Source organism: Bubalus bubalis, chromosome 5, assembly GCF_019923935.1.
Source record: "Bubalus bubalis isolate 160015118507 breed Murrah chromosome 5, NDDB_SH_1, whole genome shotgun sequence".
Lineage (NCBI taxonomy): Eukaryota > Metazoa > Chordata > Mammalia > Artiodactyla > Bovidae > Bubalus > Bubalus bubalis.
In genome coordinates, this window is record NC_059161.1 from 24715878 (window position 1) to 24740574 (window position 24697).

Below are 24697 nucleotides of genomic sequence, written 5' to 3' on the forward strand. Positions count from 1 at the left end.
AGGTGGACCTGCAGAAGCTATAAAACAGCCCGGTCTCATTATGGGGATAACAGATGGGAGAAGGGTTAACCAGGCTCCCTTCTCTAATCCCAGACAGCAAGAGGCAGTTGGAGGGTGGGCCAGTCCTCCTGGTCTGCTCACCAGCCCCAGCTCCTGATTCCCAGAACATCCTCTTTCCTTCGTAAAAACTTTTGACTTTTGGTCAAAAGTTTGAAATTGCTCAGGGACAATTTCATGCTCTTTTATTGCCATTTTATTCGCCCGCAGCGTCCTCCGTGTCTAGTTCTGCGTCTGGCCTACAGGAGGCACTCTTAATGGTAGCAATTTCTTCCAGCATTAAAATGTATGCCAAAGTATCACTGATTATTATTCTTCGGAAAATAATATGAGCAGTTTATGTTGGGGAAAAAAAATGTGATGGAAGTGCTCACTATTTGTAAAGTCAAATTGTAGTACTTCATTACTAACGAACAGTTTGCTGAATAATGAGCCAAGAAATCTTCTGTACATCATCTATAGTTCTCAGAACTAGACTAGCTGATAGAACTCTCCTCAACGGACAGTTGAGGAAATGAGGAATTTGCCCAAAGTCACACACTGAAGAATGGCAGGACTGAGATTTGAACTCAATCCTGTCTAGCTCCAAGCCGTCAGTCTTCTTTCCTCGTCAACCTGTGGCTTTCCCTTATAAAGGGAAATAGAGGTTGGATCCACAGGTAAACCGGCGCCCAGAAGCAGTCTCTTCTGAAAGCACTGACCCAACAGTCCAGACTCACTTTAAGAGTTGCTGGTCCCTCCCTGCTCAGGCTAGAGCTAGTACCAGATAACATCCCCCTTAGAGAAAACCCAGAGTGAGAGGCAGGGTGCTCACGAGCCTGTAGAACACCTGAGGTGCTCTTTCAGAGTTTGTTGAATGGATACCAGGTGGTGCGCTCACCAGCGGCTCCCGGGCAGCAGCGCTCTGCGCTGCACCGCTCCTTCACCTCCGCCATCTCCTCCTCCAGCTTCTTCACCCGGACCAGGAGGTCCCGCACGCTGCCTGCCAGCTCACAGTCCTTCTGTGGCGTCTGCAGGCGGATGTTGTGCCTGAAGACGATATTCTGTTCCTCGGTCTCCTCTGGGGCCAGGAGAGAGGTTCCATCACCACGAAGGGGCTGGGGGTCAGCCTCCACCTGGACCAAGGCAGACTTGGGCACGTCGATCTTGTAGGTGTGGCTGACGGTAACCTGTTGCTCCTTCTCGCTGCATCCAGAAGACTCGAGAGTGGCTGGGGCCGAGGTCACCAAGAGCACAGAGCCCAGCAGGAGCACCAGGGGGAAGCAGAACCTCCCCTGGAGACCCATCCTTGGGGAGACGGGGAACTGATGCTCCTGGAAGCCTGCATCCAGAAGAACATGCAAAAGAAAGCCAGGGACATCTGCTGATGGAAATTGGCCTTTTTAATGGATTCTCAGGGTCCACGGGAAGCTGAGAAACCAGCAAAAAAAATTCATCCTTTATCTCCTGAGGGCTCAAATTAGATTATTTTTTTGTTCCTCCTTCATACATTGCACATTCCTGCCTCCTGCTTTGCTGACACTGTTCCTACTCCCTGGGAGGCCCTCCTCTTCATTTCTAATTCTGTATTTCACCTGCACTTTAATAATAACAAGAACAACTTCTTGAAGTCAGGGCATACTTTGTGCCAAGCTTTGCTCACCCTAATCTATCCTGACAACACTAACAATTGTAGCTGTATATGGAACACAAGTTGTGTACCAGGCACTATTCTAAACATTCTACATTTATTATTTCATTCAATCGTCACAACAACCCTTCATGGAATATATGGTTATCCCCATTTTAGAGATAGGAAAACTGAGGCACAGCTACCTTAAATGACTTGCCCACAGGCACACATGGCTGAGAGTGGCAGAATGTGAACCCGAGAAATCTGACACCAGAGTCCGTTCTGGTACCGAGACATCGTGCTGCCTCGTGAAGATGAGGAGGCAGAGGCTCATGGGATAGAGTGTGTTGACCTGGGTACCATGGCCAGAAAGGGCAGAACCTGTTCTCAGCCACTCAGGCGAGTGTTCCACTCACCACCTCTGCCCACAAGTGAGCAAAAGAGCAGAATTTCTAATCAAAAATAACTCTCCACAAAGTCTTCTCTCACACCCCCTCCCTCACCTCAGCTGGAAATTAGCTCTCCTTCTGCGGAACATTCAGAGCAGGGTATGTGTCCCTCTGAGCATCTCTTAGCAGTGATTCTTGTCTTGTAATTACTCTTGGATGCAACCTGTATCCACACAAGCCTAAGCCTTTTAAGGCCAGGACCCAGAGCCAAGTACTCTCAGGGACCGCCCCCAAGACAGGAACACAGAGCCCCACATGCTGAGGAGTTCAGTCAGCCTCCAACTCCTCTGGTGCTCAGGTGATTAGTAAGTCAGGCCACCTGGACCAGAGCTGGCTGTTAGGTTCCACCTCTGCCGCCCACAGAAAGTGTAGACCTCTGGCACCATCTGTGTGCAGGAGGACCCCATCTCTCCTGGGGCCCCTGGCCCCCATCTGGGATGGCACATTCTTGATCACTAACAATCCGAGTCAGGGCAGATGCCAAGGACCTGGTTTGTACCTCACATTGACTCACAGGTGCTCAGTCACCAACCAGTACATCTCTGTCAAGCTGTCATCCAGAAACCAGTCTGCAGAGCTGCCTCCTGACAATGGACTCCTGTGACCAACTCAAGACTCACAAGCATTTGTACTAGAGACCACAGAAGTCAGGAAGCCTAGTCCTTTCCCGGTGGCTATGTCCCAGGCAAGCTCAGGGTCTGCCTCTCTGTGTGCGAGGCAGCTCCTATGTACTGAAAGGACAAATGGAGCGGGTCCTAAGTGTCTATCCCTGCAAGTTCAGTTCAGTTCAGTCACTCAGTCACGTCTGACTCTTTGCGACCCTATGGACTGCAGCACGCCAGGCTTCCCTGTCCATCACCAACTGAGCTTTAGCCTCCTCAGTTGTTACGTGGGAATAGCAGTAGCTGCTTGACTGCATTGTACGTGGAAGGCACTTAGCACCATGCCAGGCACATGTGTGCATGCTCAGGCACTTCAGCTGTGTCTGACTCTTCGTGACTCTGCTGAGAGAGCTGATTCCTAGGTAGGCTGATAAGAAGTCTGGGGGTCCCCAAGGAGGAGAAAGGGGTCTGGAGTTCTCGAGGAGGAGAAAAGGACAAACTTTTTTTCTTTAAGCGCAGAACTGATGATTCCACAACAAAAGAATTCATCTTGCTCAAGGATATGTTTTTCCTTAAATTCTGTATATAACAATGTATCCTGCTTGAGGACATGTGTCTCCTTCTTGAGAACCTTCTGGCTAATCCTATCATCTTAAAATGTATATTGTGGGAGTGGATCTAATAAGACCTTTACAACCTTGAGACATTCTTTTGATTTATTGTAATAACCAGTTAAAAAGTATATAGCTCACTTGCTAAGACTAGCAAGTGGGGCAATCTCCATCCCCCTTGTGATGTCTATGTCAGAAGCTTTCTCTGTCCCTTGTTATACTTTAATAAAACTCTGCTACACAAAAGCTCTTGCGTGATCAAGCCCAGTCCCTGGTCCTGAAGCTAAATCTTCTTCAGAGATCATGAATCCGACATCATTCACCATAAGCTATCACTATGGACTATAGTCCACCAGGCTCCCCTGTCCATAGGATTTCCCAGGCAAGAATACTGGAGTGGGTTGTCATTCCCTCCTCCAGGGGATCTTCTAGACCTAGAGACGGAACCCACATCTCCTCGGTAGCAGGGGGATTCTTTACCCCATGAGACACCTGAAAGCCCTGCCAAGCACATAGTAAGGCCTCAATAATTATTTTGAGGTTTTATTTTTAATCAACTACTCAGCATGACTTCCTTTTTTCTCTTATCTCTTTTATTGGAAGGGTGATATTGAAAAGACTATACAACATAAATTGAATAGTTGGAGAAGGGGACAACAGAGGATGAGATGGCTGGATGGCATCACTGACTCGATGGACGTGAGTCTGAATGAACTCCGGGAGTTGGTGATGGACAGGGAGGCCTGGCGTGCTGCGATTCATGGGGTCGCCAAGAGTCAGACATGACTGAGCAACTGAATTGAACTGAACTGAACTGAACTGAATGAACTGTTATGGGCTTCCCAGTGGCTCAGTGGTAAAGAATCCACCTGCCAATGCAGGAGACACAGGTTTGATCCCTGGGTTAGGAAGATCTCCTGGAGGAGGAAATGGCAACCCACTCCAGTATTCTTGCCTGGAGAATACTATGGACAGAGGAGCTTGACAGGCTATAGTCCTTGTGGTTGCAAAGAGTCAGACATGAGTTAGCAACTGAACACACACACAATGAACTGTTTTAAAGGCAACAGTCATGGAACCACCATCCAAATTAAGAACTAGAATACTGTGGACCTGGAAGATATTATGCTTAGTGAAATGTCAAACAGAGAAAAATAAATACTCTATGTCTTCACTAATATGTGGAATCTTAAAAATAAATGAATAAATAAAAGAGAAACAGACTCACAGAGAGAGAGAGAAAATTAGTGGTTATCAAAGAGGAATGAGGTGGGAGAGAGGTAAATGAAGTGAAGTGGATTAAGAGGTACATACTACTAGGTATAAAATGAATGTTACAAGGATATAATGTACAGCAGAGGAAATATAGTCACTATTTTATAACTTCATATGAGGTGTAACCTATGAAATATAAAATTACTACACTGTACACCTGAAACTACTGTAATATTGTTGTCAATTTAAAAATTTTTAAAAAGAACTAGAATACTGCTAATGAAAGTGTTAGTCACTCAGTCGTCTCCAACTCTTTATAACCCCATGGACTGTAGCCCTCCAGGCTCCTCTGTCCACGGGATTCTCCAGGCAAGAATACTGGAGTGGGTTGCCATTTCCTTCTCCAGGGGATCTTCCTGATCCAGGGATCGAACCCAGATCTCCCACATTGCAGGCAGATTCTTTACTGTCTGAGCCACCAGGGAAGCTCTGAGCCACTAGGGAAGCTGCTAGAATCCTAGGAAATCCCCATGTGTCCTCATCTGATACTGCCTCTCCTCCACATCAATAGTTGAAATCAGAGGAACACTATCAAAAGAATTGACCTGGGCAGACTACTTCTGGGCAGAAAAAAGGAAACTCCCTAGTCATTAAGCCAAATTCTAATACTGTATAAAATCTTTAATTCTTAATAGTCACCATTTATTTCGTATCAGAAAGTGGAGGAAATAAATGCTGAAGGACCCTGGCAGAATTATTATTTAAAAAATCATAACATTACAACAGTAAATGTTATTTGTCAAGTTGCTGCTATGTGCAAAGCATTGACCAGATGCATTAATCCTCATGTAAGATTGGTGTTATTCTCCTTACCCTGGGTGAAGAACCAGGTGTTGAAAGTAAGCTCACTTACCAGGAGCTGCTCAACTAGTAGGCAACACAGACAGGATTCTCATTTAGGTGTATCTGATTGCAAGCCTGTGCTTGTTCTTCATTGATGCGGCATTCTGATACAAATAACGGATGAGTTCAGTATACACCATTTCTATGCAATCCCCTCCTTTGAACAAATGTCCTATATGTTGTACCCAAAGATTGTGCCACCATTGTGAACTAACCAGAAGAGCCCCAAAGGAAAGCTCTTCTTCATGTTACCCCTTTGCCACACTCACTCCATCTTGGCTCTTTCTATTAATATTATCCAAAGCATGTATTATTAATAATAGTAATAGCACACCTCTTCTGATCACTTATTACCTTCCAGGAACTGGACCCAACAGCTTGCAGAGGTAATGGAATGGTCAGTAAGACATTTCTTGTCATCAGCTGATTTAGACAGTTGATTAATAAGTCCCCAAACATTTTAGAGAACGCTGTTCTACTGGAGAGTTTCTGGGGGTGGGGAATTTGGGGGTGAATAAGAGGTGAATACAGTACCTGCCCCTTGCCTGGAGGAATTCAGAGACATGAGTTTTCTTGGAACGGGCTGCATAGCAGACATTAGAGGGAAGCCACAGTGGGAGGGCTTGCACCCCAGAGTTTGGGGAGACAAGGTATGTAAGTCCTTCCACAGGTGAAGTTCATGTCACAAAAATGATGCAGCTGGGGCCAGAGTTGAGATGCACCCGCCACAGCTCACTCCAGGGGGTGAACTACCAGAGGAGGTGCTCAGAGGGTAAAATGGGGATGGTCTGAAGAAAAGAGGGGGCAGGTGGAACCAGCTCTGGGAGCAGCTGCCTTAACAAGGCGTCTGATAACCAGAGGGAACTATAACAGCCCTTGCTTAACGAAATGCCTTTTCCCTTCTCTTCTGACCCCCCACCCTGCCTCAGTGAGCAATGTGCTAGTTGGAGTCGGGGAGATGGAAGAAGGAAAGCAACTTACCAGGCCAAATGTGACCCCCCCCTGCCCCCACCCGCTCACTCATCTTTGGATTCCAACATCACCCTAAACTGAGTGAAAAGAAAAGCTGCAGCTTGGGTGGGAGACCGAGACTCTGATATGGGAATGGACCTGCCTTTCACAAAAGGGGTTCTCTTCCAAACCCCAAAATGACCAACAGAGCTCTGGAATCTGCTGCAGATCTTTGTGAGAAGATGGAGAAGGTGAGGAGCACCAGTAGAGTGATTTGGAAGGTAGGTGTAGGATAAAAATGACTGTATTTCATCGTTACTGTCTTCCAAAGTTCAGCTGAGTGATAAACCAGTCACACACACATTCTCTGCTTACTTCCCTAGGATGGAAACTGAGGCTCAGAGGCAACAAGCAATGTGCCCCGTGATTGTGCAAGGAAACTGCAAGATCGTAGACTGGAACCCAGGTGCACAGTGTCCACTAACTGAGCCATTAACTTCTGGGTGCTCTGCCATCACCAGTTACCACACAGATGGATCTGAAAAAGCACTTTCTAGGTACAGGCTGCACACAAGTTTCCACTATCAAATCTCTGCTTCCCAGGCAAAAATAGAGCTAAAAAGCAGGCTTCAGACCTCTCTGCCCACTGCTGTTATCCAACTACCCCCCGACCCCCAGCCCATGGCTTGCTATCCTCCAAAATATAAATGGAGTGCAGATGGTTTTCTGAAGAAGTTCTGAACAAATGCAAAAAAATCCATGGACTCTTGTCATAAACCGCAGCAGGACTGGGCATAGCCCACCCAGTCTCTCCATGTTTGTCTTTGAAGCCTGGAATAGGGGAAATCCCAGAAGCCCTTGTAGGAGTGTTCACTGTCACCCATCCCTCTGAGTTGTAGCAAGATGTCCTTGCTAATTACAGCCTCTTGGATGCCACACATTGAGGTCAGATTTTCCTGCTGCTGCTGCTGCTGCTAAGTCGCTTCAGTTGTGTCCGACTCTGTGTGACCCCATGGACTGCATCCCACCGGGCCCCTCCGTCCATGGGATTTTCCAGGCAAGAGTACTGGAGTGGGTTGCCATTGCCGTTTCAGCAGATTTTCCTAGGCAGGGGTATTTCTCAAAAGACGATGAGAATGGCGGAGTCCTCAACCTAGCTCTTCTGTCAAGGGTAATGGGTGGGAGGAGATGCCTTCTGGCTCTCTCTCTGACACGTGGCAGGGGGCTCAGGGGAAGAAAGGGATGACTTCACCCACTCTTTTATGAACGGTGACCACAGACAGAGCTCTGTGAGGACAGGGAGGAGACAGCGAGGGCAGTACACGTCACCCAGAAAAATGCAGGGCAAGTTTCTGAATGGGGATGATTATCCTGTGGGGAACAGTTTTCCGTGGAGAGAAGAGTAACTGCTGTAGGAATATATCGGCAAAGGCTGTAGGAGCGCAGGGAAAACGCACGCAGGAAACCAGGCGTCCTCAAGGATCAGTTTCATTGACTGACGTGCGTGCGGCACATGCTAAGTCACTTCAGTCATGTCTTTGCAAATCTATGGACTGTAGCCCACCAGGCTCCTCTGTCCATGCGGATTCTCCAGGCAAGAATACTGGAGTGGCTGCGGGGGAAATCTGTCCCAACCCAGGGATCGAACCCGAGTCTCTTGCATCTCCTGCAATGGCAGGAGGTTTATTACCACTAGTGCCACCTGGGAAGCCCCTCATTGACTGAACCTTTATTTAATTCTGACTTCAGGAGGGGCGGTGGGTGATGGGGAGAAATAGGAGCAGTGTGCATTAAAACTCAGGACAAATGCTGCCTCCTATTGCTGTTCTGAGAAAGGCTCTTTGAGGTGTATCCTGCTGACGATGAACTGGATGGATGGTCCCCCTAGTTCAGCCCTGAGGCTAAACTGATGTCACTGGGCTCTACATTTATGCTTTATTTCATTCTCTTTTGGCAGCCACATCTACCCCTGTGGCTTTCATTTCCAACTAAACACTGAGAGCTCCCCGATCTGTATGTGAGTTCCTACCCCAGACATCCCTGTAAGCTCAGGGATGACAGTGGCCGTGACTGTTGAATTTCTCCATATTCACAGCCTTACAGCACAGTCCTGGCCAAAGTAATATTTTGTGTAAATAAGAATAGCCACTGGGTTTTTGCTGATGTGTTTTTGCTTGTGTGTTTATTAGATGATGGGTACTGTGTCACATGCTTAATGATGAGACAGGATTCTCATTTACTCCCCAAAATCCTGGTAGTCAATGGATGTCATTCTTTGTTACAGGTGCTCAGAGAGGTTAAGTAAGTTGCCTAAGGACACACAGCTAATAAGAAGCAAGTGTATTAGTTGCTCAGTCGTGTCTGACTCTTTAGCGACACCATGGACTAAAGCCCACCAGGTTTCTCTGTCCATGGGATTTCCCAGGCAAGAAGACTGGAGTGGGTTGCCATTTCCTTATCCAGGGGATCTTCTCAACCCAGAAATTGAACCCAGGTCTCCTGCATTGTAGGTGGATTCTTTACCATCTGAGCTAAGGAATATATCCCAAGCTGGGATCAAGACCAGGTCTGTCCACTCCCCATATCCGTGTTCTTCATTTCTCTGCTATAATTATTGCATCAAATGGAAAAAATCCAATAAGATTACTACATGTGAAAAAGAGACCAAATGTCCGCCTTCCTGAAATGTTTAAGAGAGGGATTCTCCAAAATAAAAGAAGCCCAAGTCATACCGAGTGCTCAGTTAAACACAAATTTTTTCTGAGCAGTACCAAAGATAAACCCCTGGAAAGATAAATTATTGTTTGTCCCATAAAGAGGTTAAATTCTGGTCAGTTATCTTGAGAGGCTGGAAAGCTCTCTTCCTAGGAAACACAAAGCAGACCAAGACGTCTGTCTGTAGGGGTAATTATCAACCACATCTTTGGCCAGAGGAGAAGGATGGACTCTGATCCCAGATGGTCCTCTCCAATCCTAGGGCTGGTGGTCTTTATGTCACTTCATTTTCTCCAAAGAAGGGCAGGAATAAAATATACTACTTAGATCAAAGAGAGTAGTGGTCAATTTCTTAGCTACCATTACAGATCTATTTAAATTTAGGGCTTTCTCTGGTTCCCTTATTACCTCATCTTGCCCTTACAGTTAACCACAGCAAATATGAGCACTGCTTTGGGTTTTAGAAAAACTGTATTATCTTGGATTTCAGGGTGGAATCACTTCAAAAGATATTCTGTCCCCAAATGAAAGGGTGAATATCACTGAGCTAGGAAGGAAAGTGAAGGAGGTGGGTAGCTAGGGATGTCGCGATGTCACAAAAGTTCCCTGGAAAATTTACTCCTCTCCCAAACTCCCTCTGGCATATTCACCAGTGATCTGTTAACTTGGGGTCTTTTAACTCTAAAGACCCTGAGTGCCTCGAGGGTCTTTTAACTCAAACATTCAGTCTAGGAGAACAAGTTCTCATGCAACTGAGTACTTGCCGTGGCTCAACTCACCCTGGCCTGGAAACCTTATGTAAGGAGTTTCACCTCTGTATCTTTTTCTCCTGCAGGTTGCAAACACCTATGATACACAAGGCCTTCCCTGGTGGCTCAGTCATAAAGAATTCTCCTGCCAAAGCAGGAGACGTGGGTTCACTTCCTGGATCAGGAAGATTCCCCTAGAGAAGAAAATGACAAGACACTTCAGTATTCTTGCCTGGGAAATCCCATGGACAGAGGAGCCTGGTGGGCTGCGATCCATGGGGTTGCAAAAGAGTCAGACACGACTTAGCAACTAAACAACAACAAATGATGCCCAAGGTCGTACTGTTTCCATCTGGGTCACTCTTTAGACAAACCAAGTGTATATGAGCATTTTCATTTCTAGTCTTTGTGACGTTGAACTCTGCACAGCCATTCTCCATAGGACATGAGTCAGCAAGTTGTGAGTGAGGATGAAAAATTGATTTTATGTGATAAGGCTTAATACGGTCACATTTCAGACCTCAGTTCCCTCAACTCAACCACTCTGCTAGTTCAGTGGAATACACCCAGTGAGTGGCCAAGAAATCCTTGTGAAGACCTCACAATGCCATGCAATACCCCTTCTCACAAAGAACTCTATCAAGTCTGCCTATGTGCCGTAGGCTGGAAAAGATAAAGGATGGCATTCCTGACCCAGCCTCAGCACTCAATCACTTTTTCTTAGATTGCTCGTGTGATTGTTTTGTTCTATCAACGGAATCTCTCTTTAACGTTTTTTTTTTATTTGATTGCATCAGGTCTTAGGGCACTCAAGATATTCATTACATCATAAACCTTTCACTGTGGTGCATAGGCTCAGTAGTTGCGGCACACAGACTTAGTTGCCCCAAGGCATGTGGAATCTTGGTTCCCTAACCAGGGATTGAAGCTAGGTCTTGGGCGTGACAAGGCAGATTCTTAAACTCTGGACCACCAGGGAAGTCTCTATCAACTGAATCTTAATCCACCCTGCAAAGACTCACATGGGTGATGAGAAAGTGGCTACCATTTTCTAAGCACTTATTATGTGCCAGCCTCTATACTAAGAATGTTTAGAAGCTCCAGCAAAGATATTTATTTATCCCCCAGGAAGGTCACACACACACAAAAAGACCTTCATTTTGCTTTCAAGGGAATGCACAGGCTCATGCATGAGGGGAAGACAAAATGGGCACAAGAGCAAAAATTCAGAGACCTCGAACCACATCAAACCAAACACCCAGGCTCCAGAATGACTAAATATTACCTTATACAAAATTAACCTTATTCCCTATGGTCCTGAGGGGCGTCTGATGAGAAACTATACTTGCAGCTGAATAATAAGGAAGAGAGACACATCATGAAAAAGTTGCAATTCCTTTCTTTAGTTTAGCATGTGGTTTTCCACATATTGAAATAACTTGAAAGCTCCAGCCTTCTATCAAAGAGGAGAGGCCTTTCCTTGTTAATTTCCAAGGATTTGCACTGCTCCACCCACACTCACTGGATCTCTCTTTGAGACCAGCAGCACATATTCAGATGGTGGCTGATTGTCATTAACAGTGAGTCTACTGTGCTGAAACCCAGAAAAGCCCCTGAAATCTCAGATCTGAGATCTCAGCTTCATCGGCTTGCATTCTGGCGACTCCAGATACTGCTACAGAACCTCAACCATGATCTCATGTCTGTATCCAGACCTTATAGGAGCCAAGGCTCTGGAATGAGCACTGGGTGGACAAGAGTTTCCACTGGGTCTGGGCACGATTTCCTCTGGCATCTTCTTGGGAACAGACCTCAGTCTACCCTTCATTGCAAACCACAGACGAGGACTGGGATGGAAACCAGAAGCCACAAGATGATTTCAAGTCATGCTGTCCTATTTTCTCTCTTCCAGGAGTCAACTGCAGCCCACAAACTTGGGGACATAGCAGGATTCAGAATTGCATGAAAGAATGTCAGGTGGTTTTTTCCCTCCTCCCTGGGAAAATAATACGGATGCTAGTACTCTTTATTCCTTCCTAAGTTCCTTCTCCCAACACTCTAGCCTTGATTCTGAGTCTCCAACAAATGTCCAAATGCCAAAAAGCACTGAGTTTTTTCCATGTAGTCTCTGTGCTCAGCCAGCCACCAATCTATAGTCTTGGCTGAGCAGGTGTCACCTGATACCTTAGTAATACTTCAGCTTCTCCAAGAACCACTGGACTTTGGGCACTGTGGTTAACCTATGTCCAGATTTGGGCAGTTTCTCATTTTTATGTTAGGACTTGCTCTTTTCTTAATGCTTATATAGGCAACTCAGTTTTGTGCTTTTAAGTGTTTGTTCTCACTCATTCTTTCTCTCTCCTTCTCCTAGCTCTCTCCCAAACATAAAAATAGATACATAAATGAAAACATCTCCCAAAACTAACCCACCACATTATTCCTTGAACAGTTTCAAAATGTTTCCTTTGTGGCATTATGAGGGTAATATCATGAAGATTTCGAGAAAAGACATTGTCCTCTTACAATAAGAATCAAAACTGATCAAATTAAATATTTGAATACACTTCAAAGCTCTTCAAGTTCATTCACAAACATCATCTTTATTGGAATATACAAAATCCAGAAAAGAAAAAAGTTATAATGGTTTCCTGATCACAATTAAAATGAAAGCTCCATTTTAGAATTTTTAAAAGTGAGATATAGCAGATAAATTGCAAAAACAGAGAAGTCTTTGACATTGTAAAGCCAACAAAAGAATAGAGATGAGAACATGCTAGACTTAAAAGAAACATTTAATATAAAAATCTATTATTCCATGTGGAAATTTCCCTACAATACAGACTGCATCTGGCCAGGTAAGAAGATTGTGCTTAGCTCAGTTGGGGAATCAAGTATACTATTGGTTAGGGACATGTTACTCAGGTCCTGGGAAATATTATTAGGAAATAGTATTTCCTAATTGGAAATAAATATCACCTCATGGAGTTGACAGGAGACCAATTACTCTGCCTGGATATTTAGGATCGGGAAGTGAAGCCCATGAATTCATTTGCACCTGGCCACCATCCTCCCCCCACAGGTAGAATCATCAGAGATTGGTGCTCTTACCTTGGAGGCTGCAGGGTACCACTTCCAATACTTCTGCTACCTGGAAGCCAGGCCTCTGGGGCTGCAGACCTTGGTGCTTGTCCCTCGTTCTCTAATTCCCTCAGCTGGCCTCTCTGGGTTTAAATCCCATCCAGGCCAGGGGAGGAGCCAAGAGGGACTCTTGGGTGTTCCCTTCTCTTCCCAGCAAAAACTCAGTTAAGAGATAATGAACAAGTCTTTCTTATTCTAACCAGGAAAGGAAAAAATATATACAAAATTTCCCCCCTTTGTTTTTACTTCAGCTACACAGCAGCTAAAAATACTGGAGGCTGTTTCCATTTAAGTAGGTCCAGAATAAGGTTATTAAAAGAGTTTGCATGTCTCCTGGCCAAGAGCGGGGTCTCAGGGTTTGAAAGTACATTCAGCGAGTCTCTCTTTTTTTGCTGTTTCAGGCACTCTGGGATTTATTGCCTACCATTTTTAAAATAGGAGAAGACCTCAAGCATAGAAAGAAACAAGTGGAGACCTCAGGGACAGAACCTCTGTGACTCCCTCCCCCTCTCCCTCCATCAGTTCACAGCTGGGAGTGGTGGGTTTCTGAGGACACCTGAGCACAATAGCAGACCCAGAGGGTCCACTTCACAGCCCATTCTTACCCCCAGCCCTTCCCAGAGGCCTCCCACTCACCAGCACAGAAGACTCCCATCACCAGGAAGGCACAGTGGTGCCCTTTCATCTACCCTTCCCCTTTTGCCATCGAATGGCCAGGCCTTTACCCTTTCTATGAACCAGCTGTTCCAATAGGTCACAGCCCTACCCTCCACCCCTCTCCTGCCCTGCTTGAGGTGGATTCTGGAGCACAGATCTACAACATAATGGAACGAGCCCACATGTTTTAGTTCAGCTCCATAGTCATCAAATGTTGTTGGAGAGAGAGCAGGAGAAGGAAGAGGACAGAAGAGATGTGGGATCAGGGAGCTGCTCCCAGAAGTGTGAAGGTGCGTCCAGAGCCAGACTGAGTGTATCTGAAGCTTGTGTCTGTTACTGGCAGATGAACTTTGACTTAACCTCTTCCTGCCTCTGCTTATTTATCTCTAAACAAGAATAATGTGATTATGGTGAAGATTAAATGAGTTGATACATGTAAAGAATTTTGACTAATCACAGGGACACAATGGTGGTTCAATAATTGTTGGCTTCAGGGGAGGGAGGAAGGGATAAATTAGGAATTTGTGATTAACAGATACAGGCAACTATTTATAAAATAGATAAACAACAAGGACCTACCACATAGCACAGGAACTGTATTCAAAATCTTGTAATAACCCTGTAATGGAAAAGAACCTGAAAAACAATATGTGTGTGTGTGTGTGTGTGTGTGTGTATTTTTGACTAGCCTGAAGAAGGAGGAAAAACAATCAAAGGAGAGGAGTCAGGTCCCACATGGGATCAACGCTGCAAAAAGAGAAGGAAACTGTCACAAGATGTAAGACATAGAGCAATGGAGTTCAGAGGAAGCAAGAATCCAGAACCAGACATAAGACCCTAACCACAAGCCATAAGCACTTTCACCCTGTCCATGACAGGATGGACAGAATCAGTCATGGGAACAGGGGCAGTTCCCACAGATTGTCAGATGGAGGTTGGAGCTGATTTTATTTAACTCTAAGAAAGGTGACTTCCATTGGCATTCATATTACAGGATTTCTTCTCAGTAGCCCTCATTTCAAGATCCATAGTGCTGGTTGACTTCTCTATGAGTTTATGCAGAGGCTCATTAATTTCAATAAGAGCTCCTGGAGAATAAGGACTTAGTTTTCTTCTTTTCCCCTCACTACCTATGGTATTGCCAAGTACATAATGCATTACTTTAAATTTTCCAGCATGACAGATTTATTCCTTGAGATGCCCAAGGACAAAGCAAATTCCCCAAACCTATCCAGGCCTAATGAATGGTGGAAGGCACTGTTTTGTCTGCCTCCCCAACCCCCTTGCCCTTCCTCTTGCCCATGAGAACCCCAATTTTACTTAAATAGCCACTTGCCTTCTCCTGATCTTGGGCTTCAGGGGTGTATAAACCCATTCCATGCTCCAGGAAGTGGGTTCTGATTTACCTAAACTAACCAGGGTAATCCCACGGTCCTTACTACTGACTGGTTCAGACAAGAACATGCAATGCTTTAGGGATCAGTGAGTTGTAAGGAGAGGCTACTGATGGGACTTCAGGGAAAGGTCCTAACTAAAAAAAAATAAATAAATGACTCAGAGAGGAGACAAACATTATCCCATCTTTATATAAAGCCTGAGACTGTGTCAGACACCTTGCAACCAAATGTAAGGAGTCTTAGCCAAAGACAAAGAAAATCTTTCAGAGATGGCCAAGCAGAAAGATAGCAGGAATCTGGGTTTTTTAATGACATTACTAAGCTGCTGAATTAATTGCCCCTCAAGTTTTTCTTTAGGCCTCCCAGGTGGTTCAGTGGGTAAAGAACCCACCTGCCAATGCAAGAGATGCAAGAGACACTGGTTCAGTCCCTGAGTCAGGAAGATCCTCTGGAGAAGGAAATGGCAACCCACTCCAGTATTCTTGCCTGGAAAATCCCATGGACAGAGAAGCCTGGGGGGCTATAGTCCGTGGGTTGCAAAGAGCCAGATGCAACTTAGCACACAAGTTTTCTACTTCAGCACTTTCTTGAGTCAGGATTTTGCTTCTTAGAACTGAGAGCATGCCACAGGATTCTACATTTCTCTGTTAATTTCTTGATAGAAAAGTGATTTATTGACATCCCACTAAGAACGTAAAGAGAGAGAGATAGAAAACCCTAGGAAGAAATCACCACAGCCAGGGATGGGCCATAACTTACAGACAAGTAAATCAGTTTCCAAAGCTTTCTGTTCCTTGAGCAGCACTGCATGGCCTTCAGGTTGGGACTCCATGGCAGATTTTAAATTCTTTTTTTCTAATATTTTTAAATCTTTATTGGGACTTCCCTTGTGGTTCAGCTGGTAAAGAATCCACCTACAATGTTTGATCCCTGGGTTGGGAAGATCCCCTGGAGAAGGGAAAGGCTACCCACTCCAGTATTCTGGCTTGGAGAATTCCATGGACTGTATAGACCATGAGGTCGCAAAGAGTCAAATGTGATTGGGTGACTTTCACTTCACACCATATATTTAAATTTATGGACCACAGCCTTGTCTAACTCAATGAAATTATGAGCCATGCCTTGTAGGGCCTTCCAAGACAGACAGGTCATGGTGGAGAGTTCTGACAAACTGTGGTCCACTGGAGAAGAGAATGGCAAACCATTTCAGTATTCCTGCCTTGAGAACCCCATGAACTGTATGAAATGGCAAAAAGATAGGACACTGAAAGATGAACTCCCCAGGTCAGTAGGTACCCAGTATGCTATTGGAGATCAGTGAAGAACTAACTCCAGAAAGAATAGACAGAGCCAAAGCAAAAACAACACCCAGTTGTAGATGTGACTGGTGATGGAAGAAAAGTCTGATGCTGTAAAGAGCAATACTGCATAGGAATCTGGAAGGTTAGGTCCATGAATCAAGGCAAACTGGAAGTGGTCAAACAGGAAATGGCAAGAGTGAACATCAACATTTTAGGAATCAGTGAACTAAAATGGACTCAAACGGGTGAATTTAACTCAGATGACCACTATATTTACTACTGCAGGCAAGAATCCCTTAGAAGAAATGGAGTAGCCCTCATAGTCAACAAAAGAGTCCGATACATGTATTTGGATGCAATCTCAAAACATGACAGAATGATCTCTGTTCATTTCCAAGGCAAACCATTCAATATCACAGTGATCCAAGTTTATGCCCTGATCAGTAATACTGAAGAAGCTGACGCTGAATGGTTCTATGAAGACCTACAAGACCTTCTAGAACAAACACCCAAAAAAGATGTCCTTTTCATTATAGGAGACTAGAATGCAAAAGTAGGAAGTCAAGAGATACCTGGAGTAACAGGCAAATTTGGCCTTGGAGTACACAATGAAGCAGGGCAAAGGCTAACAGGGTTTGGCCAAGAAAACGCACAGGTCATAGCAAACACCCTCTTCCAACACAAGAGAAGACTCTACACATGGACATCACCAGATGGTCATTACCAAAATCAGATTTATTTTATTCTTTGCGGCCAAAGATGGAGAAGCTCTATACAGTCAGCAAATACAAGACCAGGGGCTGACTGTGGCTCAGATTATGAACTCCTTATTGCTAAGTACAGACTTAAATTGAAGAAAGTAGGGAAAACCACTAGACCACTCAGGTATGACCTAAATCAAATTCCTTATGATTATACAGAGAAAGTGACAAATTGATTCAGTGGATTAGATCTGATAGACAGAGTGCCTGAAGAACTATGGACAGAGGTTCATGACATTGTAGAGGAGGCAGTGATCAAGACCATCCACAGGAAAAAGAAATGCAAAAAGGCAAAATGGTTTTCTGAGGAGGCCTTACAAATAGCTGACAAAAGAAGAGATGGTAAAGGTAAGGAGAAAAGGAAAGATACATTCATTTGAATGCAGAGTTCCAAAGAATAGCAAGGAGAGATAAGAAAGCCTTCCTCAATGATCAGTGCAAAGAAATAGAGGAAAACAACAGAATGGGAAAGACTAGAGATCTCTCAAGAAAATTAGAGATACCAAGGAAACATTTCATGCAAAGATGGGCACAATAAAGGACAGAAATGGTATGGACCTAACAGAAGCAGAAGACATTAGAAGAGGTGGCAAGAATACACAGAACTATACAAAAAATATCTTCATGACCCAATAGCCATGAAGGTGTGATCACTTACCTAGAGCCAGACATCCTGGAATGCGAAGTCAAGGGGGCTTTAGAAACCATCACTATGAACAAAGCTAGTGAGGTGATGGAATTCCAGTTGAGTTTTTCAAATCCTAAGAGATGATGCTGTGAAAGTGCTACACTCAGTATGCCAGCACATACACTCAGCAGTAACCACAGGACTGGAAAAGTCAGTTTTCATTCCAATCCCAAAGAAGGGCAGTGCCAAAGAATCTTCAAACTACCGCACAGTTGCACTCATCTCACATGCTAGCAAAGTAATGCTAAAAGTTCTCCAAGCCAGGCTTCAACAGTACATGAACCATGAACTTCCAGATGTTCAAGCTAGATTTAGAAAAGGCAGAGGAACCAGAGATCAAATTGCCAACATCCGCTGGATCATCAAAAAAAGCAAGAGAGTTCCAGAAGAACATCTATTTCTGCTTTATTGACTATGTCAAAGCTTTTGACTGTGTGGATCAAACAAACTGTGTGGATCAAACAAACTGTGTGGAAAATTCTGAAATAGATGGGAATACCAGACCCCCTGATCTGCCTCGTGAGAAATCTGTATGCAGGTCAAGAAGCAACAATTAGAATTGGACATGGAACAATAGACTGGTTCCAAATCGGGAAATGAGTATGTCAAGGCTATATATATTGTCACCCTGCTTATTTAACTTATATGCAGAGTACATCATGAAAAATGCTGGGCTGGATGAAGCACAAGCTGGAATCAAGATTGCAGGGAGAAATATCAATAACCTCAGATATGCAGATGACACCACCTTTGCGTCAGAAAGCGAAAAAGAGCTAAAGAGCCTCTTGATAAAAGTGAAAGAGGAGAGTGAAAAAGTTGGCTTAAAGCTCAACATTAAGAAAACTAAGATCGTGGCAACCAATCCCATCACTTCATGGCAAATAGATGGGGAAATAATGGAAACAGTGAGAGACTTTATTTTTTTGGACTCCAAAATCACTGAAGATGGTGACTGCAACTATGAAATTAAAAGATGCTTGCTCCTTGGAAGAAAAGCTATGACCAACCTAGACAGTATATTAAAAAGCAGAGACATTATTTTGCCAACAAAAGTCCATCTAGTCAAAGCTATAGTTTTTCCAGTAGTCATGTATGGGATGTGAGAGTTGGACCATAAAGAAAGCTGGGCGCTGAAGAATTGATGCTTTTGAACTGTGGTGTTGGAGAAGACTCTTGAGAGTCCCTTGGACTGCAAGAAGATGAAACCAGTCAATCCTAAAGGAAATTAGTCCTAAATAATCATTGGAAGGACTGATGTTGAAACTGAAACTCCAATACTTTGGCCACGTTATGCGAAGAACTGACTCATTGGAAAAGACCCTGATGCTGGGAAAGATTGAAGGCAGGAGGAGAAGGGGACAACAGCGGATGAGATGGTTGGATGGCATCACCAACTCAATGAACATGAGTTTGAGTAAGCTCCGGGAGTCGGTGACAGACAGGGAAGCCTGGCGTGCTGTAGTCCATGGGGTCGCGAAGATCGGCTCACTCAGACACGACTGAGAGACTGAACTGAACTGAATCTTTATTGAATTTGGTACAGTATTGCTTCCATTTTATGTTTTGATTTTTGGGCCCAAGGCATATGGGATCTTAGTTCTCTGACCAGGGATTGTACCCAAACCCCTTGCATTGAAAGGCAAAGTCTTAACCACTGGACCACCAGGGAAGTCCCTAAATGGCCATAGATTCTTTGCAGCTTCTCCCTGCAAGGGACTGAATTTATGTCCCCCCTACTTGAACCCAACTTACCTTTGTGATTTCCTTTGCCTGAAAGATTGAGGCTAAGTGTCACTATGAACCTGAGCTTGAGCCTCAAGTGGCCTTGAAGCTTCTACTCTCACCATCTCGGAAAACAAATGCCTTCCAATGAAGAAGGAGCACAGGAAAAAGAGGCCTCTCCAAGCCTCGCTGAAGCTGCAGACATTTGAATGAGCCCAGCCAATACTACGTGAGCCATCCTGGTCCCAGTCTACTCCAAACTGCCAACCCACAGAATTATGAACAAATAAGTCATTATTTTAAGTCACTGTATTTTGGAGAGGTTTGCCATGCAACAATGGAAAAATCATATGGAGCCTATACCCAAACTAGGGGAATAGTTTAACTTGAAACTAATTTCAACCCATTATTCTGTCCAAATAAATGTAACCCATCCCAGAACAACCTGGAAAAAGAAAAGTTGCTTGTTCAAATGGTGGTTCAACCAACATGCTATTATATCATCTTCTTTTATTTGAGAAAAATGTAGGAAAAAGCATTCCAACTGCGGTCATATCCAATTTTATTTGTCCTAAGAAATCACCCAAAACACAGAACACCAGTGTGCTGGCTATGGAGGAACCCAAATCACTTGTGTCTAGTTTGGAGACCTGGAGCTGGTTTTAGCTGGTCTGGGTCTGGTTTGAGCTGGTTGGAAGATATGTCTTAGTATCTTTAATTAAGATTCTGCTGAATCTAAAGGAACTAAAACACAAACTGAACAGACCTCCACTGTCAAGATCTCATCTCCGCTTACTTGCTCGCTGTGTCTCCGCTCTAAGTTTTTATCTATTCTATACCCACAGGGGGAGAAGGAAATGGCACCCCACTCCAGCACTCTCGCCTGGAAAATCCCATGGATGGAGGAGCCTGGAAGGCTGCAGTCCATGGGGTCGCTGAAGGTCGGACATGACTGAGTGACTTCACTTTCACTTTTCATTTTCCTGCATTGGAGAAGGCAATGGCACCCCACTCCAGTGTTCTTGCCTGGAGAATCCCATGGGCGGAGGAGCCTGGTGGGCTGCCGTCTATGAGGTCGCACAGAATCGGACACGACTGAAGCGACTTAGCAGCAGCAGCAGCACCATACCCACAGGGACCCATTCCTTTCGTGGTAGACTCTGATTTCAAATTCTAGTAGTGTTTACGGGGATATGGCCTCTTTGATTTTTAAATGCACAGGTGCTTGCAAAATAAACAGAATATGGCATTCAGCAAACAGGAGGGTTTATTACTCTCTTCAAGGCAATGGGAGACCTTGGTTCTTCTTTCATCAGTATTTTCTTCTCTGGGTCAATATTCTGTGATATCTATCTCAGTAGAAGTCGATATCTTCTTATTAATTTCTTTTCGCTATAACATTTGTAATGAGCTGATGACCTGAAATGTGTGGGGTCAGAAGGCTAGATTTGTAGCTGCTGCTGCTGCTGCTAAGTCGCTTCAGTCGTGTCCGACTTGTAGCAAGGGACCTGGAACCTTGAAGGGGATGGCAGTTTGGTCATTATGAGGCTCTTCATGCATCCCTTGCCCACAGATCACTGTTTTGTAGATATCATTATTATTTTCATTATAAACATAACATAATTATAGACTAACTAGAACATGCATAAAAATGTAAAGAAGAAAATTAACTGACTTTAATTACTATAATTTCCACAGCCAGAGATAACTGATTTTTTTTCTACAGATGTATACATATATGAAGAAACGTCCATATCCGCACCTATGGATATGGATAAAAAAGATTAAACAAGATTACATTATATACTTTTTGCTCAGTTTTATATAGTAAATTTTTTCCCAATTTTTTAGTGCACTTTCAAGGACCTGCTTTTTATGCTGCATAGTATTCTAATATATGCATCTAATACATGGGGGAAAGGACTGATTACAAAGGGAAACAAAGGCATTGGGAGCAGTAATGAAAATGTTCTATACCTTGGCTGTCAAAGGACTATATAGATTTGTCAATATTCATTGAATCATATTCTTTAAAAGGATCAATTTTAATGTATATTAATTGTATCTCAATAAATCCAAGGGAGGGGAAAGAATTAGCTAAAGAACCACCTCAAAATATGAAGCAGTTCTGCTCAGATCTTTATCTACTGTTTAATTTCTGTCTTGACAGCACATGGGAATAACCAGGGAGTTTTTAATAAAATAAAATGCCAGACGTGTTGGGGAGGGAAACCAGAGACTCTGATTTAACTGGCCATGGGTTGGGCCAATGAATTAGATTTTCTGAAAGTTCCAATGGTGATTCTAAAATATGCAGCCAAGGTTGAGAACCACTGGTATACACAAGAATTCATTTGGACCAAAGACGCAGAAGGAGATAAAATGGAATGTATACATTTCAGAATCATAAAATAATTTTAGAAATTTCAATGTTTATTAGTCCACTGATGTTTTGGTCTGATTTTACCCCCCCCACACACCAAGGCCTGAGGTAGTCCTATAAATATTCTTATTGTAATGTAACTCAAATACTATAGAATTTGTTCTTTTAAAATATACAATTCAGTGGTTCTTAGCATATTCATCTGATTGTGTAATCATTAACAGTATTTACTTTGAGAACATTTTCTTCAACCTAAAAACAAACCCCCACTAGTCACTTCTCATTTCTCCTTCGCCAAGCCTGTGGCAGCCCCTAATCTACCCGCAGTCTCACTGATCTCATCTATTCTAGACATTTAAAATAAATGAAATCCTACAGTATATGAACTTTGTGACTGATTTCTTTCACTTACCATAGTGTTTTTAACGTTCATATAGAATGCATCAGTACTTCATTCCTTTTCCTGGCCAAATAATATTCTGTCGTATGGATATACTACATTTTATCCATTCATCCATTGATGGATACTTGAGTCATGTCCACTTTTTGCCTATAATGAATATTACTACTAGGAACATTTGTGCACAGGTTTTTATGCAGATACATGTTTTCATTTCTCTTGATATTCACCTAGGTATGGAATTAATTTCTGGGCCATATGGTAACTTTATTATGTTTAACTTTTTGAGGAACTGTCAAATGATTTCCAAAGTGGCTACACCATTTTACTTTCCCACTAGCTGTGTCTAAGAGTTCCAATTTCTTCGTGTCCTCTCCAACGCTTGTTTGTTGTCTGTCTTTCTTAATTATAGTCATCCCAGCGTGTGTGAGGACTGGTGCATGAGTGGTTCAGTGGTAGAATTCCCACCTGCCATGTGGGAGGCCCAGATTCAATTCCCAGTCCATGCGGTCACAGCGTCCCCTTTGGAGCTTCCCTGGTAGCTAAGCTGGTAAAGAATCCGCCTGCAATGCAGGAGATCTGGGTTTTATCCCTGGATTGGGAAGATCACCTGGAGAATGGAATGGCCACCCACTCCAGTATTCTGGCCTGGAGAATTTCATGGACTGTATAGTCAATGGGGTCGCAAAGAGTCAAACATGACTGAGCGACTTTTACTTTCAGTGTGTGTGAAGAAATATCTTGAGGTTTTGATTTGCATTTTATCAATAATTAATAATGTTGAGCATTTTTTTATCCGCTTATTGGCCACTTGTATATCTTCTTTGGAGAAATGTCTATTCAAATCCTTTGCCCATCTTTAAATTAATTATTCATTTTTTATTGTTGTATTGAAAGGGTTCATTATATATTCTGGACATTAGACCCTTAATAAATAAATGATTTGCAAATATTTTCTTCCATTCTTTGGATTGTCTTTTCACTTTCTTGATGGTGTACTTTGAAGCACAAAAATTTTTAATTTTGATGAAGTCAAATTTATTCTTTTTTTCTTTCACTGCTGATGCTTTAGGTATCATATGTAAGAAACCATTGACTAATCTCAGATCATGAGATTTACAAGTTTTCATCTAAGTTTTTTATAGCTTAGGCTCTTATATCTAGGTCAATGATCCATTTTGAGTTAACTTTAGTATCTGTCGGGAGGTAGGGGTCCAACTTTATTCTTTTACATGTGGATATCCAGTGTCTTAACACCATTTATTAGAAAGATTTTTTTTCCCTGAGTAAATTGTCTTGGTACCCATATTAAAAAATCATAGTCATGTATTTTTTGAGTTTTACCTCTGCTCACCTGGAAGAAATTTATGTTTATTCTGTCAGTTGATTAGAAGTTCTCAATCCAATTGTTCACATCCACAGGTCACTGGGCCCAGTGCCTAATAGTTGTGACTTTCAAGTGCCAGTTCCCACTGGGTCCTTAACAAATACTTTTTGATAAACTGATCTTAAGGTTAATCCATTGCATAAACAGAGCATAATTTGTTTCTGATTGAGTTGATTGGTCTGATTCAAGTGGCTCTCTCCAATCAGCCAGAAGGACCAAACTTACCTGTAAAAGGCAACAGTCTTAGATTCGGAGCGGTGAAAGAATCTTTGGGATGATAGGTGCCTCTCAAGTGGGACTACAATTTTGTCTGTTCCTCTCTCCTGTGTGACTCATGGTTAAATCCTGATTTATTTTAAGCTAATCATACTGATTTTCGGTCTCTATGAAATAGGTTGATTTAGGAAAAAAATTTTGATCTACTTCTGTCAAATGGGGCTTCTGAAAAAATTTTTATGTATGAAAAGAATGGGTCCTTCTCCTTTCCATGGCTGTGGCCATGCTTGCCTGGAATATGGCAGCCATCTTATAACTATGAAGGAGCTAAATGGGACAAAGTATGACAGAGCAGAACTGTGAGAGGAATCTGAGTCCTTAATGACATTTCTTAAACTCTGAGCCCACCTGGGAGCTTTCCTACCTTGGGACTTCTCTTGATCTGAGACAGTATATTTCTTCATTGTTTTAAGCAATTGGGCCAGGGTGCTTTGTTACTTGTATTCAGATCATTCTAAGTAATACAGACCTCCTGACTTTTTACAGAAAATGCCCTTAAACTGCAAAACTTTAAGGGGACTGTAAAACTGAGCACAGTGACCCAGGGACCTGACATTCTCCAAGGGGAGTTCCCAAACTCAGCCTCATCTGAGCTTCCTTGAGATCTACAAGGAGACCTACTCTCTAGGCTGACGATGATGGAAAAATTATGGTACATAGGTTGAACTTCATCCCAGGACTGAGTCCCTGGCTTCCTCAGGGAGAGTAGCTCATCTCTACTGC

The 24697-nt window shown here is 43.4% G+C and overlaps 1 protein-coding gene and 1 long non-coding RNA gene across 5 annotated transcripts in view; one reads left to right on the top strand and one right to left on the bottom strand.

Moving 5' to 3' along the window:
- TNN (tenascin N) overlaps positions 1 to 24697 on the bottom strand; it is a 104454-nt gene that overhangs the window by 58214 nt on the left and 21543 nt on the right. For 2 of the 4 annotated variants that reach the window (XM_044942807.2, XM_044942804.2), the window contains exons 1-2: positions 5984 to 6159; positions 938 to 1378 (exon numbers count right to left, since the gene is read on the bottom strand). In XM_044942807.2, coding sequence (XP_044798742.2) covers positions 938 to 1378; positions 5984 to 6047 — 505 coding nt within the window. In that variant the 5' untranslated portion in view covers positions 6048 to 6159. Of the gene's footprint in view, positions 1 to 937; positions 1379 to 5983; positions 6160 to 12972; positions 14668 to 24697 lie in introns of those variants that run through there. The other 2 variants (XM_044942805.2, XM_044942806.2) reach the window with 2 other exon arrangements.
- On the top strand, positions 6353 to 10623 carry LOC123333660. Its single transcript, XR_006551102.2, has 3 exons — positions 6353 to 6681; positions 6784 to 6957; positions 9951 to 10623. It is a non-coding gene; the product is annotated as an uncharacterized LOC123333660 (long non-coding RNA).